The following is a 16,995-nucleotide window of genomic DNA, read 5'->3' as shown; positions in this document are numbered from 1 at the left end:
CTCGTCCTAAAATTAATATAATGTGATTTAGTAGTCCCAGGTAGAATCTCCTGGAAAGAACATATTTTAAATATATCATTATTACTTAGATAGGGGCAAACGTAGCATTGACGCAGAAAAAAGTTGTGGTGCAAAAGGACGATTTTTCGATGCAAACAGATATCTGCAAATTGTGTACGCAAGCGAAGAATCAGCTATTTTGAAAACAATAAACCATTCGCATAATTAAGAAAAATCGGAAAGGGGGGGGGGTCAATACCCACAGAAGCTGAACCCCCCTTTATTTCCGCCTATCGCCACACACAGTAACAACTCTGTTACTCAAACATTCTGTACTTTACTTAACTCCGATCTGACCCTTTTGCCCAATTTCTTTTTTTTTTTCATTTTTGACTTCACAATTAGGGGTTTAGGCAGCAACCATTCATTTTTCGTGCTATGTTTTTTTTTCTGTGCAAATTTTTTTTTTCTCCTTCGGCGAAGAACAATTATTTTTTTTAGCGACAAACCGAAAACATTTTTTTCTTTCAATTTTAGCATTGCATATAGTGGCAGCTGAGGGTGAAACAAACATTATTTTTGTTAAGGGACCAAAACAATTTTTTTTTCTCACCAAAACCTGGAAACAAACTTGTTTTTCCAAAAAAAACACATAGCCCCCCCCCCCCCCCTCCGAAAATCAAATGGTTGCTGCCTTATTTCTACAAAGTCCAGGTTTATACTTTATGGGAAGTATCACTTGTCTCCTTAGAGGAGAGGATGACAAAAAAAGTATATCCAAAATTGCAGTATTTGTAGTAAAAACATTTGTGTTTATCACTTTCTTTAATGTATGTGAATTTAAATTTGAATGTTAGCAACCACATGTTTAATCTGTTATCGACGTTTGTGGGAATTTCCGATTGCAACATACCTAGCTAGATTTTAAGTTCAATTCAGACTTTCTAATAGCTTAACGTTTTCATTTATGAAATTTTCTTCAATTCTTCGTATTTTAGAAAACTGATCGATACACAGTGTTGAGGTAATTTGAATTTAAAACACGAACAACATATCAAGGTAAGCAGAATATTTGATTATTTAAACCAATACACCACTCTTCGTCTATTTTTAGTACTCTGAAATTACACACCATATATAGTAACATATGTTTTTAATTGACTCAACTGCAATTGAAAAAGTGACAATCGTATATGAAATCATCATTCTAGATTTAACGCAATATTTATGATAGCAGATATTGATATATGCATATTTTTTTTCAAATGAGATGACTACATCAGTAAAATGTACCAAGTGACACAGGGCCATTTATAGTTCATTGGAAATTCCCTTCCTTATGTGTATGTATAGGATTTATTTATTTTATTTATCTATTTAATTTTAAGGTAAAGAAAGTCAAAATGCAGAAAAGTGACAGCCGGGTACTTTATGACATGAAATTAACTACAGGAATGTCCTATATATACGGACCAGACGGGAAAAAGGCTCACGAGGAAGCTATTGAATACGATAAAGATAAATCCTATCGACTTGTTGTTAATATTGTTGGAAAAGTGGCACAAGGAAAAACAAGTCTACGTCGGCTCCTAATTGGAGAAGATTTCAATGAAAATGAACAAAGTACAGTTGGGATTGAACACGAGTTAGTAGAAACGCTTGGAACAACACCATATTCTGGTAATTTCTGGTCCAAAGTTGATCTGCAAATGGCTAATGTTGATGAGTGCAACATTATTGTCGGAAAACACGTACGTAAACGACTAGAAAGTAGTCAACGACAAAAGAAACACAAAGGTGAAATTCAATCATTTTTAAAAGCAACACTTTTGTCATATTTTATGTTATTTCTGTATTTCACAGCATCAGAATCTGAAGTTTCTCTTTGTCCATGGTTTTCGGTGATGTTAATAGTATCGCTAGCATTCTCCGGATTGTTACTATTTGGTTCGTTACGTGACGGGTTTGGCATGACAATTGGTGGGCTTTGTCTTGTATTATACAGTGATTGTCTTCTCAGATGGAAATCATATGAATTGTTTGAACACTTAGAATATAATGTGTGTTTAATGTGGTCTGTTGTACATGCATTTATTTACTTTGCAAGGATACATATGGTTATGGCATTCAGCATGGGCATTTCAACAGGACTGGGGTTCTGCTTTGTGTTATGTTTAATGCAACCACCTTGGACACGAGAAATTCTTAGTCACAATGTCTATAAAGATCCTCATTTACATATTTTTACTATGTGCGTTTTAATTGGCATATGGACTTTGAGACACCCCAAGATCATTGCAGCAACATTTACCATTCTAGCATTAATTTCACCTTTTATTTCAAAAGCATTCATCTTTTCAGTTCTGAGCGGGTTAGGTTGTGGATACTCTCATGTGATCTTCATCAAACTTGGCTTTGACACCTATGTCAAATTACTTAACAAAATATTAAAATCTGTTTCTGAGAGTAGACGTCATCGACGATTCATTTGCTATTTTCTCGGAATTATTCCTGGAATCTTTATCACGTTTGAACTAGAATGGAAATGGTCAAAGCAATGGTTTGTCCATGCAATATTTGGAACCTTTGTAATTATATTCATAGAAGTTTGTCATTCTTTCCTAGAAGGAAAAGTCGATGCCAATCATAAAGCGTCAATAAGCAATGCGACAAAAGTTCTTGATTCTAAAAGTGAAGCTAGCCTAAAGTTTGTTATTCGAGATTTTGCAGGGCATCCGTTATACCACTCTGTACATCACATTTATATGATGGGCCACTGTGTATATTTGATTGTTTTTAGCGCAACAGAAGCAAAACGAAATTTTAAATATTGCTTTGCAGAAATACTGTATTGGCTGCAAGCTATTTTTGTTCATGACAGGTTTCCGAGTGTGCGCGCCTTTATTATCGGAACGCATCGCGATGATAAAAGTCTGAGCAGAGATGATATTGACATGGTTTCGGAAAAAATACTTAATCATCTTCCAAGGCAATTTCATAATATGGTTGTTTGGAATAGACAAACAGACAGACCTGTTTTCTATGTAGAAAATTCTATACGAAATCCAAAAGATGCTGATCATTTATATCTTCGACAGCAACTTCTAAATCTCGCAAAAGACTCCATGAAACCGGAATATCCAATTAAATACCTATACTTCTATCGTGTTATTAATGATTGTCGCTTGAGAGGACGTCTGATTGAAACTTTGGAAACAATAGAACAGCTCTGCTGTGAACACGAATGTAGTGTTACTGCCGACGGTGAGCTGGAAGATCTTCTCAATTATTTTCACGAAAGTGGAGAGATTATATATAATTCATATGATAATAACCAAAACCAGTTAGTTGTGTTGGACCCTAAAGCTTTGGTTGACATCATGACAAGTTTAGTACGAGCTCCACCGAGAGCAGACAGACAAGCAGAATACATGTTAGCGTGGAACACTGTGGTTGATTTAGGTATTGCTACTCGGAAGCTTCTCCATCATATAATAGAGAAAAGCCCATTAGTTAGTGAGGACATCAATGTGGACATTGTAATTGGTCTTTTAGAGTATCTGGACTTAGTATGTAAGCTTGATCTGGGTATCGATGGTAGGAATGTAACTGGAGAGAAATGTTATCTATTGATACCACTGGTGAAAGATACTCTACCGTATCCACAAAATTATTGGGATGACATAAGTTCAGATACAATTCTTTACTTCGACTTTGGACCAGTGGTGCCGAAATTTATTTTTACCCGACTTGTGTGTCAGTGCACGAGCGAAACCCATGTAGATGTAGGAATGAATGGGAGTTACCATCTTAATGTTTGTACGTCTAAAGCTTTATTTACATTTAGATCTGGGTTTAGACAATCAAATAGCTACAAAATTGAACTTTTAGATATAAAAGAAAGTGCAACACCGACTCAACAACTTTTAAAAATAGTCATTAGAGGCAGTGAGCAAGAATCCTGCATGGATCTGACGAAAAGACTTTGCCAGAAGATCTGTAATATTGTAGACAGAGATTTTAGAAAATGTCGATACAAAATTGGCGTTATGTGCCCATTTGAAGGACCTCATGAATTCTGTCAAAATGTAAGTATTATGATGATTTACGTTCTTATTCGTTCTTCAAGTTTTGTCTTCAAATGGTTGAATGTGGTTTAAAAAATAAAATATCATTGCTTATTTTATTCATACATTTTACATGTAAAACATCGATTTAGACTCCGGACGTTTTGGGTACATTCTCCTTGCATGCAGTTTATTTGACAATGCGTGTTTTTCGTAGCACTCGTATACATGTACAATTGCCATTAGTTTGATGGTAAAATCTTTCTTTTTATCAATGAATCAAGATAAAAAAAACCACTTGATACCAACTTTCTTGAAAACAACTGTTTTGAAAAGTGCACATATGCCACAATATGTTATATCTATCAAAAGATAGCATGTCGTAAAATAAAATAAAAATTCGGATAGTGAAACCTAGTGGTCAAAGGAAATTAATGAAAGAACACTGCCACTAGTTTATATGTACAGTTCCTGTATTAAAGTATAAAAATGTTTAATTCATAAAACAGAAATAGTTATCAAAGGTACCAGGATTATAATTTACTACGCCAGACGCGCATTTTGTCTACATCAGACTCATCAGTGACGCTCATATCAAAATATTTATAAAGCCAAAAAAGTACAAAGCATTGAGCTGTTGAGGATTAAAATTTCCAAAAAGTTGTGCCAAATACAGAAACCCATACCAGAACCAATTAGACGAGTGATTTACAGAAAAGGATCAATTATACGTATGAATGATACAACAGTTATTTTATACTCTGGTTTATAGCTACTAGTTTCGCATATCTATAAATGCATAAGTCATTTACTAATTCCAGGAACATCACATCTTCTCACTTTATGAAAGTATCAAACCGGAAGGATATCACCGGGTTTTTAGAATTGATCTACCAGACAACAAAGAATTATGGTGCAGAGGACGCCAATTTAGTTTCAGGCTGGGACAGGTATATTTCTTTGGCTTTTCTTTTTTTGTACTAGAAACCTATTGCGCATGCATATTCAACAAGGAAAGCGCTTATATAAGGACAAGGAAAAAATAAATATTCTGCTCAGCTCTGTTGTTAAAAATCTTTAGTGTGATCACTTTTTTTTAAATAGAAAATAAAAAATAAATTAGATATATAAAATGATAATGCAATAAACCATTTTAAGGTGGTTTGTTTTATGGCGGATATTACTAGCATTATTACAAAACGATTGAATTGATGGTAGCATATATAGAGCACATTAATCTACAACATTGCCGAATACATGTAAAACATGAACTACAATGTGCGTTAATCATGTGTATTCACCTAAGTAATAAGTGCATCGACAAAGGCGTAGCATATTAGCTACATTATTAACAAAAAGTCACATTTATTTGATTTTGTAAATATTATTAGATTATGTTCATTTTTTTCTACAAAATAATAACATTTGAGTCTTTTTATTGTAGATTTTGTTCTTCTATTTTATCCACATAATATCAGTCATAAAATCTACACATTTAGTTTTAATTTTCAAAACATGATATTAAATGAGAAAACCCACCAAAAGTGAATGTAATGACTTTCCTTATGCCCAAAAAAATTATGCATTTTTATTTTTAAATTCAAGCTTGCAGACTTTTACATTTAATGATCAAATCAAATGTCAGCCGACTTCCACATATATAAACATATAATATATTGCTTGTAGATCTTAGTTTCACCAATACAGAATGCACATCACCAGCTTGAAAGACAAAGGAGTGGTTTATGGGACGTTAACATCCTCGATCTTCCCCCTCGACTATTCTCAGATATTTGTGACGATCTTAACATCTTCAATGCTCTTGGACGTGATTGGAGGTTATTAGCAGGTAATGTTTTGCATGAAACATTTTTGTACTATCTTAGAGTCAGCAAGTTGGGTAACAATACATTTAATATCACTCTCACTTATGTGACTGCTACTTCTGCTTGTATAGTTCTAAAAAACAGTAGTTTCAAATATTGTATTCCAAATATCAAATGACAGATTTGTTATAAATGTAGTTTTTAAACCTAGATATTATTTGAATTAAGAAATATTAAGTTACATTTTTAGTAAAATTTATTTGTTACCAAACCTTTCTTATCGAGAAGGTTAAGAAATGTGCTGAATCAAAATTTTTCTCCATGTGACCATAGGTCGTACCTGTTTTGAAAAGGAACGTTCAAACTCATGAGTCGAAAATAAACTGACAAAGCCAAGACTTGAAAATTAACACATCATAGATACCTGGATTAAATTTTGTATTTACGCCAGACGCGCGACGACAGAGACAAACAGACAAACAAACACACACACCAAACAGAATATAGGAAACGGAGCAACACGAACCAAATTAAAAACTTGGGCTGCTCCGGAAGGAAAAGAAGATCCTGATCAAAATGTCTCACTAGTCACGTAGTGTTTCGAACATATTAAGAGTATACTACAATAGCGTTAAAGTTTTATGACTATTTTCACAGAAACATTAGGAAAAAGCAAACGTCAAATAGAGTTACTGAAGATGCGATCACCACGTGACCCATGTGATGCTCTGTTACAAGACTGGGCAGCGTCAACAACTGAGGCTACAGTGGAACGCTTGGTGGAAAAGCTTACTCGAATGGAACGATTTGACGTTGTCAGAAGATTAGAGGATTACATTCAAGGAAGCTAATTCTACCTTTTGTTTCTCTCAAAGGTTTACGAACATGATATCATGAGGTTCACAAAAAGTGATCAAATCTAGAGCTGTAAGACGGTAAATTAATCAGTTATTTATTTTAAAACTGGTGTTGAGAGATATTTTGTTTAAATATGGATTTACTTATGTTAGCTTAGCCAATGTGTAGTTTGTAAAGATGTTTTTTATTACAATTGAAAGAAAAAAATGCTTGGTGCAATCATAAGTGATATATTTGTTGTTTTTGTTTTAGAATTCAAGTATATGTGATTTTTATAGATATATCATATATCAGCGCATAATTTAAGCATAGAAACAGGCAAATAGCATTAGAAAGGACTATGTACATAACTTAAGCATAGCAACAGTCAGAAACTATAATGCTGATAAAAAAGACAAATTGAAACACTAGCTCTATTGTATATGAATACCGTTTTGTACTTGATTGACAAAAATATAGCCAAATCTGAGATAAATACATTAAAAAATATGTATTGGATAAATCCATCTGCAAACGTATACAGTAGTTATCTGTCAGTATATAGGTACATTTTTCAAATCAGTAGAAAATTGTACTACATAATATATTTACTCTCACATATTGTGTATCATTCTCCGCTCGTATTGTGTATTTTTGTATCATGAATAATGGCAACAGTAGTATACCACTGTTCAAAAATCATAAATCGATTGAGAGAAACAAATCTGGGTCGAACTAAAACTGAGGGAAACACATCAATTATCAGTGGCGGATCCAAAACTTTTCCTAAGGGGGGGGGGGGGGGGGGGGGGGGGGGGGGGGGGGGGCGCTGACTGACCTAAGAGGGGGCCCGATCCAGTCATGCTTCAATGATTCCCTATATAATCAACCAACTTTTTCCCACGAAAGGGGGGTGCCCAGGCCTATGATCATAACAGGAAAACAAAAGAACAAGACGAACACTGAAGTGTAACAAAATCAAACGCCATCATAAATAGAAACGAACTATATGGTAACAACTGCCATATTCCTGCTTTGGAACATGCCATGATTTTAAGAAAAAAAAAGGGGGTTACTTGTATGACAGTCACATAAAATTTCATTAACTTGACAGTGTGTGAACAAAACAAACGGACATAGTGGGTAAGAGTGTCTTATATATCTACATCACTTGACAAAAAAAGAAACAAATTAAAACAAAAAAGCAGATGAGCAAACAAAAGACAAGAAAACGAAAAATTATGATAGCACATTTTAATAACACACGTACTGTCGGCATGTACCGAGTCATGTCAATTGGATAGAACAAAAATAGAGGCAAAACAGTAAAAGTAATAATTTATGAAGACAAACAATTAACCACTACAACACGTAATAAAGACGATAATTATTATAAGATGAAATAATTGATCTTGTTTGATTCACTTTCACCGAAATATATCAGCTTATAGAAATTTGGCAAGGATACCTCAGCCTGTTTCTTTTGTGTTCAATCGGTTTCAACTAAAATAGGTCCTATTGAAGTGAGTGTCAAATCATTTTTTTACCAAACACTAGGGGTAATCTCATGTGTTCCGGAAGGGTAAGCAGAACCTGTTCCACATGTGGCACCCGTCGTGTTGCTTATGTATAATATACGGTTTAATATTATATTCACAGTGCAACCACCTTACACACATTATATACTTTGATTTAATGTGATCATAGAGTCCCATTTACACTTTTTATGATAAGCTTTTTGACTTTTGTTAACTTGTATTTGGATATGTACAATACTTGCAATAACGTCAATATGTATTTTGAGTTATAAATGGTTAAGGTGGACCATGCCATCTTCATTGATAGGGGCTTTGGTTCATATGTGAAAGTTTGAACAAAATATTAAGGGGACTCCACGAAAGCCGACGAAGAAAAGGTTTAAGTTATTATTTTACTTCTTGCAAACATTGCTGGGAATTTGTATCAACGTTGAAGCAGAATGGAAGTTATCGAATCGGTGGTTTATTCGTAACATATTTAATCTTAATCGTCTTCAACGCGATTAGCAATGTTTTATTGGACAGAAAAATGAGAAATGATACTAAAGCGTCTATATACTACACAAATGGCCAAGCTTTCCTGAGAAAAGTAACCTTTTCCCAAATGCCTATATTACTCTTTTTTTTATTGAAGAATAACAGCATCATAACTTTTTTCTTATTGAAGAATAACAGCATCATTACTACATCAAATATAAAAATAACTTTCCTATAAAACGCAAACCTTTTGTTCATAGAGTTCAACAAAAGGATAAAATCAATTTCAGTCGTTCCGTGTAAAACGTCCATTTAAGATATCATATTTCTGTTCAATAGAAATAAACGTAACAGCTTTTATCATAGTAAAACTAAGGTACCAACTTCACACTTGTATTCTGCAGTAGGACTTGTCTACAACTAAAATGCTTTCGTTTCATCTGGTTTTGATTGGCGTTGTGTTTGCAACCTTTGGAGAAGTCAACACTCTTTATGGCGAGGGAGACGGTGAGTTGAATAATAATGAAAAACATATATAGATAGCCATTGAATGTTTTAAATCTTTGCATTTTTATTTTTATTGAAATGATTTGCTATAGATGCTGGATATAACTGCCGATCAAACATTCCCGTTTAAATAAAGGCAACAGTAGTATACCACTGTTCTAATTCTAAAGTAATAAATCGATTGAGAGAAAGAAACAAACAAATCCGGGTTACAAATTAAAACCAAGGAAAATGGAAAATATATCACTAAAATGACAACATTACATGACAGGAATACGGTACAAATAAATTCAACCACATTCAGGACAGAAAATGCACAAATAAACAATACTTATGGTTATTTTCAACATGTTATCCAAAGAAGAACAGCGAAAACGTAATACAACCTAGGACAACACAAATCAGCACAACAGACCCACGAGCTGTCAGTTGCTATACATTTTTTAGTCCAATTACTGTTTTATCATTTATCTGGCCGTTTGTACTTTCGATTGAATAGCTTTAAATTTTGTCATTGCGGGTTCTATTCAGCTTAATTACGATACTGTATATGGTTGAGGGCTCTGTCATGAACTATAGTGTCTTACTTCTACTTCATTTTGTTAGTGCTTGATCACGGTGGGTATGGTTGTCCTGCGAGAGAACGTACTGTGCTGGTGATTTGGTCCTGACGGGTGCTGGTGATCAATGAAAAAATGTAAACAAAGACGAAAATGATGATTTTTGACGTTTTCACTCATAAAAAATGGAAGAAAACAGTTGAGATTTTTCAATTTTGTTTCTAATGGGTTCATAATTAAACCATTGAAAAGTTGATCCTCTAAACTGTTTCAGTAAGCGTAACACAAAAATGCTCATTTTCAGAAAATCTCGAACTGAAAAAATAAAACAAAAATGCTCATAGAGTCCACTTTCTATACCGCAATCCACACGACAAAACTATTTTGTGAAAAAACATTGCAATTTATTAAAATTAAGCATTTTTTCAATTTACTCATGTCCTGATACTGTGCTGGTGGGTCCTGTCATTGTGCTGGTGGGTCCTGATACGGTGCTGGTGATTTTGGATAAGAAGTTGGTCATATTTGAAACAAATGTTACAAAATCAATAAAATTGGGCAGATAATTGTTGTCAAAAGGATCTATTACTCCTATTTTAGCTCTTGTGCATCCATTTGGCTGTTTAATATGTGTTTTCAAATGATCGTAACTTGTATAACATAATTACATAAAAGGGCAACATCTTTCGTCCAATATCAGAGAACAGTATATAGTATTTAAAATAAGAATAGTTTATTAAGATATTAAATGCCCCTTACATTGATGCTTCAATAATGATCAAAGCCCATGGTGCATAGACATGTTTGTCAGCGCTCCGCATACCCCCCCCCCCCCCCCCACTTCAACCCAACCAACCCTCCTCATTTCCTCCTTCATTGTTACAGTGCTGTACCAACACAACAATTTATCACATTAAATAATAACACAAAGACACATTTTATTGAACAACGAATGCTCGCAGGTACTGAAAGCTATTTCAAAGCCGCATTTTCAACTAATAGATAAACCATGTTTTCATATACAAAAATCTCAATCGCGTCGATTAAAAAAGTCTCAAAACTTACGTTCACATATTAATGTTTGATGAAGCAGAATTTTAAAAGTGTGCAGTGAATCTTGTGCTCACAACAGTTATTGTCATAATTATGTTTACATAAGACTTATAAAGGAATTAAGAAGGTACCAATAAATGTTTTACAGTTCAATTTAATGATCATGAATGAAAGGTGAATGGAAACTGTGAGGGTCAAAATCTTAAAAATGTTGCTGGACCCAGTTTCGTTATCTGATCTGAATGTTCTGAAATGTGCAAGGTAGATAGACATTTTGATTTTTTTACTCGGAAAGTTTTGCCCTAATTGCTTGAACTTTTGCAATATTAAAGCCGGTTTCAATAAGTGTGAAGACAAAGGGGGTATCTTTGGTTATATTGCTTGATGAACAGAAAAGTCATTGTTAGGTTTTGTAAAATACACTACATTAAGAGTATACTAGTCCGACAAATGACACAGCTTTCTGTCTGTACGACCAGGCTACTTCGAAAGGAGGGTACGGTTTAGCTCATAAGCAAGCTAACCAAAGATATTATGTTTGCCTACATACTCAATGGAATCGGCTGTAACTAAAAACTCGAATACATTTTAACAGACAGTGGTCATGTTTGTTGATGAGTATTGTTTTTCCTAGATTCACTCTTGAAAAATCATGTGGTAACATTTGGTCAAGTTATTTCAGAAAAGATCGTTTTTTAATTGCGGACACCAAAACAATACATGAACCCCACACGACCCCTCGACACAGGTGAACTTATATGATCTTATAGCGATTCAGGTTGATAACCATTTGAAATTAAGCCAGTTTGTGTGTGTGTGTAGATTTGTATTGTTTTAAACTGTTATGACCTTTTAAAGTTAAATGTAGGTGTTTAATCTAAGAATTCTTTTTTAAACTTATATACTTGTTTTAAACTCAATTGGTAGTATGAAGCTATTGATTGATTGATTGATTGTTGGTTGCTTTACGTCCAGTGGCAAATATTTCATGCATATTCAGGACGAAAACAAGTTCACAATAAATACAATAGGTAGTTCTTGTCATAAAAGAGGCCAATGGTCGTGGAATTTTGGACTTTCACTGGAAAATGAGGGTGTATTGGATAGGAACAGAAATTTTGCCTTGCAGCAGCCCACCTACGAACCCCTCAAAGAGTTGCTGCAAGCGTTCTTAACATTCTGACCGGACGCGACTGCGAACTTGATACATCCCTCACAGCCAAACGGACGCCCCACTTCGGCAAGCGTTTTACTGCCGGTCGGGAGAAGACCAAGTGACTATATTTCTATTTCCCAGAAACCCTTGGGGAATTTTGAAATGCACAATTAACAAAGCAAACGTTAGTTTCAAATACTTTTAAATAGATTTTTAAGGATAATGTTCCCTTGCGTTGATCCCATGCTAAACATAACAAAAATCTCTGTACAAAGGTTTGTGAATTTTCTACAAAAATAGTGATTTTATTTTCACCAAATTCTCTTTTTCTACTAAATACAATAATGAACTATAAATAATAATTCTTTGCAAGAAGTTTCCCCTTGATATATGTACAAAATTATGTCTCTATTATTCATTGTCTGTGCTGTTTTGATACTTTTGCAGTTTGCACATTTCGTAATTGACAAGCCACAGGAGGGGTCATAAACCATACACGAAAAGATAAAATATTGATCTAAGTACTTAATTTGCATCTCTGAACCCCCACCCCGGTTTACGTTGATTGTTACTGTCCTGAAAACGGATAGATGGAAACAAAAATGCTTGATATGTTTGGCTTTAGATTTTTAGTTTTTTTAAATATAAATTAAGGCTACATTTTAATATGATAATACTAAGAATTCACAATATAACAAAATGCAGAAAAAAATGGATGAAGTGAAATATCTTAGTAAGGAGTCATTACTACAGAGATGGTGTGTTTGACACACAAAACTTAAAAGCTTAGTGATATTACCAATATTAAAATAAAAGTGTATTTTAGTTAGGTATTTTTTTTTTATTTACTCATTTTCAATTATAATTAAGGCACATTTGATTTTTATTCATAAAAATATTTAAATATATTATAATAGTAAATAAGGACACATTGTTCACTTCCTCCCCCGTAATTCTTTATTTATTTTGGAATTTTGAAATGAAAAAGCTAAGAAATCTTAGTTTTGTTAGTGTTCTCTATGTTATCTCTTCTTCATTCTCTGACATATTCTAGTCTGCCCTTTCATAAAATAGTTATTGTTTTAGTGTTCTATCGAACTTTCGAAAAAAAACCTGATAACCGTTCAGACAAAAAAGTGAACCGTTCAGACAAAAAAGTGATGTTGAAAAAATCTTACAGATACAGCAAGTGATTCTTAATAGCTATAAAATTCATTTGTTTTTTAAAATACAACTTTTTAATCTTACGGGAAACCATTCCAAGCTTAAAACATTCACTGTAACCTCGCTCTTTCTTATCCCCATCCCCCCCCCCCCCCCCCAAAAAAAAAACCAAACAAACAAACCCGCAATACTATTGTCATTCTTATAGTCAGCACTCAATTATTCACAAAAAAATGTGTTTTAAGCTACTAAAGACATATGATTCAAACGCTCAGAAAGTCCTTTGTTCTATATTTTTGCTCTCCATTTTTATGCAAAACCTTTTACATTTTTATGTAATGAGTTATTGTTGAAGGTATTACGAAGACGTATGGTTATTAACACATACTTCCTTTGGTTTCTTATGGAAATGTGTCCATTGACAACAAACATACCACATCATCTGCTTTATATAAGTATTGTATAAATTACAACGTATTTTGGTGATCTTGCAAAATAATCGTAATCCCGAAAATCGTTAACATATTTTCTTTATCTTAAAATGAGCAAGAAGGGTTCCATTAACAGGCCGATGAATAAGATTCCAGTTAATTTAAAAAAAAAATAAAAAAAATAGGGATATTTTTTCTTGCATAATAACCGAGTAAACGGATTCACAACAATGTCAATTTCAAGAAAGCAGGCAACAGTTAATTAGTCATTACAGTACAGCATCAATGATCTTGAATATATGCCACTTTTAGCTAAAATATAAAGGCACAGAACCAGGACATAGGAGCACAGAACCAGGACCGTTTTTCTTATCACCAGCACCGCGTCAGGACAATTCCGTTTAACGAACTTGCACGACTTTTGCAATATAATATTGTTGTAATATACTTTGCATGGTACTTATGACGCATCAGAGAAAAATTAAGCAACAAAATAGTCGTTTTATTGCCGTTCTGATACAATGTAAACAAACCCACCAGCACAGAATCAGGACCCACCAGCACCCGTCAGGACCGAATCACCAGCACAGTACATTCTCTCGCAGGACAACCATACCCACCGTGTTGATATTAATTATTCTCACTGGCCATCATTCCACATCCCTATATTTCGGTATCGTATGTTACCATTTAGTGTTTTTATTTATGAGATTCAATCATTTGAAGCTTTTTGTTCCCATGGTTTTGAAGTTCTGATAACTGATAGATTATTTGCCTGCCTAAGTTAATCATTTTATACATAAAAAATAACTGAGAGGATGATAGAGCATAAAGATTGTTACCCCCGGGGAAAAATCACTGTCAACAGAGGATATGTACCCAAATAAGCAGAATATAGTCGAACTTCTAATGTCAGATTCTTGAAATATGCTATTAACAGACATATATTTTCTCCTCTAGTATGTTCTACGAACTCGTGCAATGCATGACAGATGCAAAAATGAAAATAGCTTATGTCTATAAAATTATAACAGATAAGACTCAATATATAATTTTTTATCACTCCAGAGCTATTTCAAGATAAACATGATGAAGGGTCCTTTTGATATATGAATATGACAGATGTTAACATTCGTTTGATGTGTTCAATTGAACTTTTGAATTGGCTATTTGATTAGAGACTTTCTGTATTGAAATTTCCTCGGAGTTCCGTATTTTTATGATGTTCCTTTTTTAAACACACAGGAACACAAGTAACTGGTTCACAAAATATATTGCCGTTGGAGCTGCTAGCCTCGTATTTCAACACCGTTATACTCGAAATCGCTTTGCAAAATACGTATCATACATTTTTCTTTTGAGCTAAATGTTTACATGCAATACATTTCGTTCCTATATTTTGTATATCTTATCTTATCATTCTATCATTGAGTCTTCTCTCATATATTTTAGAATATTTCTATGACAGTAAGTATATGTGTGTTGTTTGACATCTATTTAATGGGTTGCTTTGGTTGGAAAGGAGGATTAGGCATGAATTGTTGATAAATTGTTTTACAAAATATATTTTGGTCAACGCTTTAACACTACAATAGATTTACCAAAAGTAGCATACAATTCTTTAAAAAATATGAATTTCAATATTTCAATTATTCCACTTTTGACATGTTTACTTCCCCAACTTCTGTTTGTGAATAGCAGTTTTTTTGGGTCCTATTTAGACAAATAGATAATAAAGAACTATATATGTTGCCAGCCCAAGATAATTTTTTCTAAATTGTCTTAGGTAATAGGTGTCGGTACCAACCATTACATGTGCCTATGGAATTATGAGAAGAAATGTCAATATGAGAACTAGAAGTACTAGATCGATTCTTCGATTCTCTAAAGGTATTGATCACTCAAATGAAAAATTGTGACAATATCTTGTATTTCCCTTGTCTAACTTACATTCAATGAAAAATAAACATACTCTTTCGTTTAAAAAAAATCATCTATCAAAATATTTCACTGTAACTAATTAAAATGTCTTATTCTAATGAGTGATACAAATAACAGTAAATGGCTTCACTTGTGAGTTTGCATTTTAGGATACGACGGAAAGCCTGCATTTCATGCATACGTGAAAGATAATCGTCCTTTCAGTGGAAATGACATCCTGAAATTTGACGAAGTCTTGACAAACATCGGGAACAACTACGACCCTATAACAGGACAGTTCACAGCACCCAAAACAGGATTGTACCAAATTGCATGTACCATACAAGGACATCGGACATCTGGTGTCACCTTTCAGATACAGAAAAATAACGTGAGATTTGATCTTGGTTATGCAGGGGGTAGGGACTGGCAAGCTGTAACTCGTGTTCTACTGATGCAGCTCAAGGAGGGAGACAAAGTGTTCGTTCAACACAGAGTACCTCGGAGAAAAGAGACTGTTGCTGGAAATCGCCATTCATATTTCTCTGGACGTCTTTTGCAATAAATTCAATTTGATATTAGATTTGTCATTTAGGTTTAGCTAGCTATAAAACCAGGTTCAATCCACCATTTTCTACATTAGAAAATGCCTGTACCAAGTCAGAAATATGACAGTTGTTATCCATTCGTTTGATGTGTTTGGACTTTTGATTTTGCCTTTTGATTTTTGATTTTCCTTTTTGAATTTTCCTCGGAGTTCAGTATTTTTGTGTTTTTACTTTTTACTGGCACTTGTCCCATAAAAAAAAATCTATATAATTTAATATTACACCCTTGTGTTATATTTAGGTATATAGGAGTAATATGGAAATTTTATAGAAAATCCACAGCGTTTCCCCTTGTACTCTGATTTTGGCAATTCGGACGCTTGATCTTTCATTTTCTGTGAATCGTGATTGACACAAAAATCAACTTGTGAATCGTGCCCCCTACACCTAAGCAGGCCCCTCATACATAAGGAGCAAATTAAGTTCATCTCCTAGGGTGCGCTCGATTTTAGTTACATGTACTTTACGATTTTCATTTTTTTTTTATTAAGGTTAGAACTGTTTGTAAACAATAAACGCCAGCATATATAACCAAGAGAGTAATCTATGTTAAAAAATTAATAACAAAAATAACTGTATTTAAGTCTGTTTGTATTGGTGATGTCGTGTAAGCAGGAGGTTTGGCAAGCCATACGACAAGGTTCAACCCACCATTTCTTTTTCTTAAATGTCCTCTATCAAGTCAGGAATATGGCAGTTGTTATCAAATAGTTTGTTTCTATGTGTGTTGGCATTTGTTTGTGTTGCACTTCAGTGTTCCTGTTCCTTTATTATCCTCATATAGTTGATGTGTTTCTCTTGGTTTAAGTTTTTATTCTCTCAATCCATTTATAACTTTTGAACACCTATTT

The 16,995-nt window shown here is 33.7% G+C and overlaps 2 protein-coding genes across 3 annotated transcripts; both read left to right on the top strand.

The window, feature by feature from the left end:
• Positions 1-914: 914 nt before the first annotated feature.
• On the top strand, positions 915-7,215 carry LOC134715952 (uncharacterized). Its single transcript, XM_063578546.1, has 5 exons — positions 915-1,059; positions 1,389-4,088; positions 4,889-5,017; positions 5,754-5,916; positions 6,551-7,215. Exons 2-5 carry the CDS (start codon positions 1,404-1,406, stop codon positions 6,742-6,744), a joined length of 3,171 nt encoding a protein of 1,056 aa, XP_063434616.1. The 5' UTR covers positions 915-1,059; positions 1,389-1,403; the 3' UTR covers positions 6,745-7,215.
• Positions 7,216-9,105: 1,890 nt separating this feature from the next.
• On the top strand, positions 9,106-16,117 carry LOC134714175 (complement C1q-like protein 3). 2 transcript variants are annotated; one of them, XM_063575413.1, is made up of 3 exons: positions 9,106-9,252; positions 15,069-15,083; positions 15,707-16,117. In XM_063575413.1, exons 1-3 carry the CDS (start codon positions 9,171-9,173, stop codon positions 16,099-16,101), a joined length of 492 nt encoding a protein of 163 aa, XP_063431483.1. In that variant the 5' UTR covers positions 9,106-9,170; the 3' UTR covers positions 16,102-16,117. The 2 variants fall into 2 exon arrangements, with proteins under 2 accessions (XP_063431483.1, XP_063431484.1); XM_063575414.1 differs by lacking the exon at positions 15,069-15,083 and having other exon boundaries at positions 9,107-9,252.
• Positions 16,118-16,995: the final 878 nt, after the last annotated feature.

The sequence above is a fragment of the Mytilus trossulus genome, chromosome 4 (genome assembly GCF_036588685.1).
Source record: "Mytilus trossulus isolate FHL-02 chromosome 4, PNRI_Mtr1.1.1.hap1, whole genome shotgun sequence".
Taxonomy (NCBI): domain Eukaryota; kingdom Metazoa; phylum Mollusca; class Bivalvia; order Mytilida; family Mytilidae; genus Mytilus; species Mytilus trossulus.
This window is presented reverse-complemented; position numbering and strand designations above follow the sequence as displayed.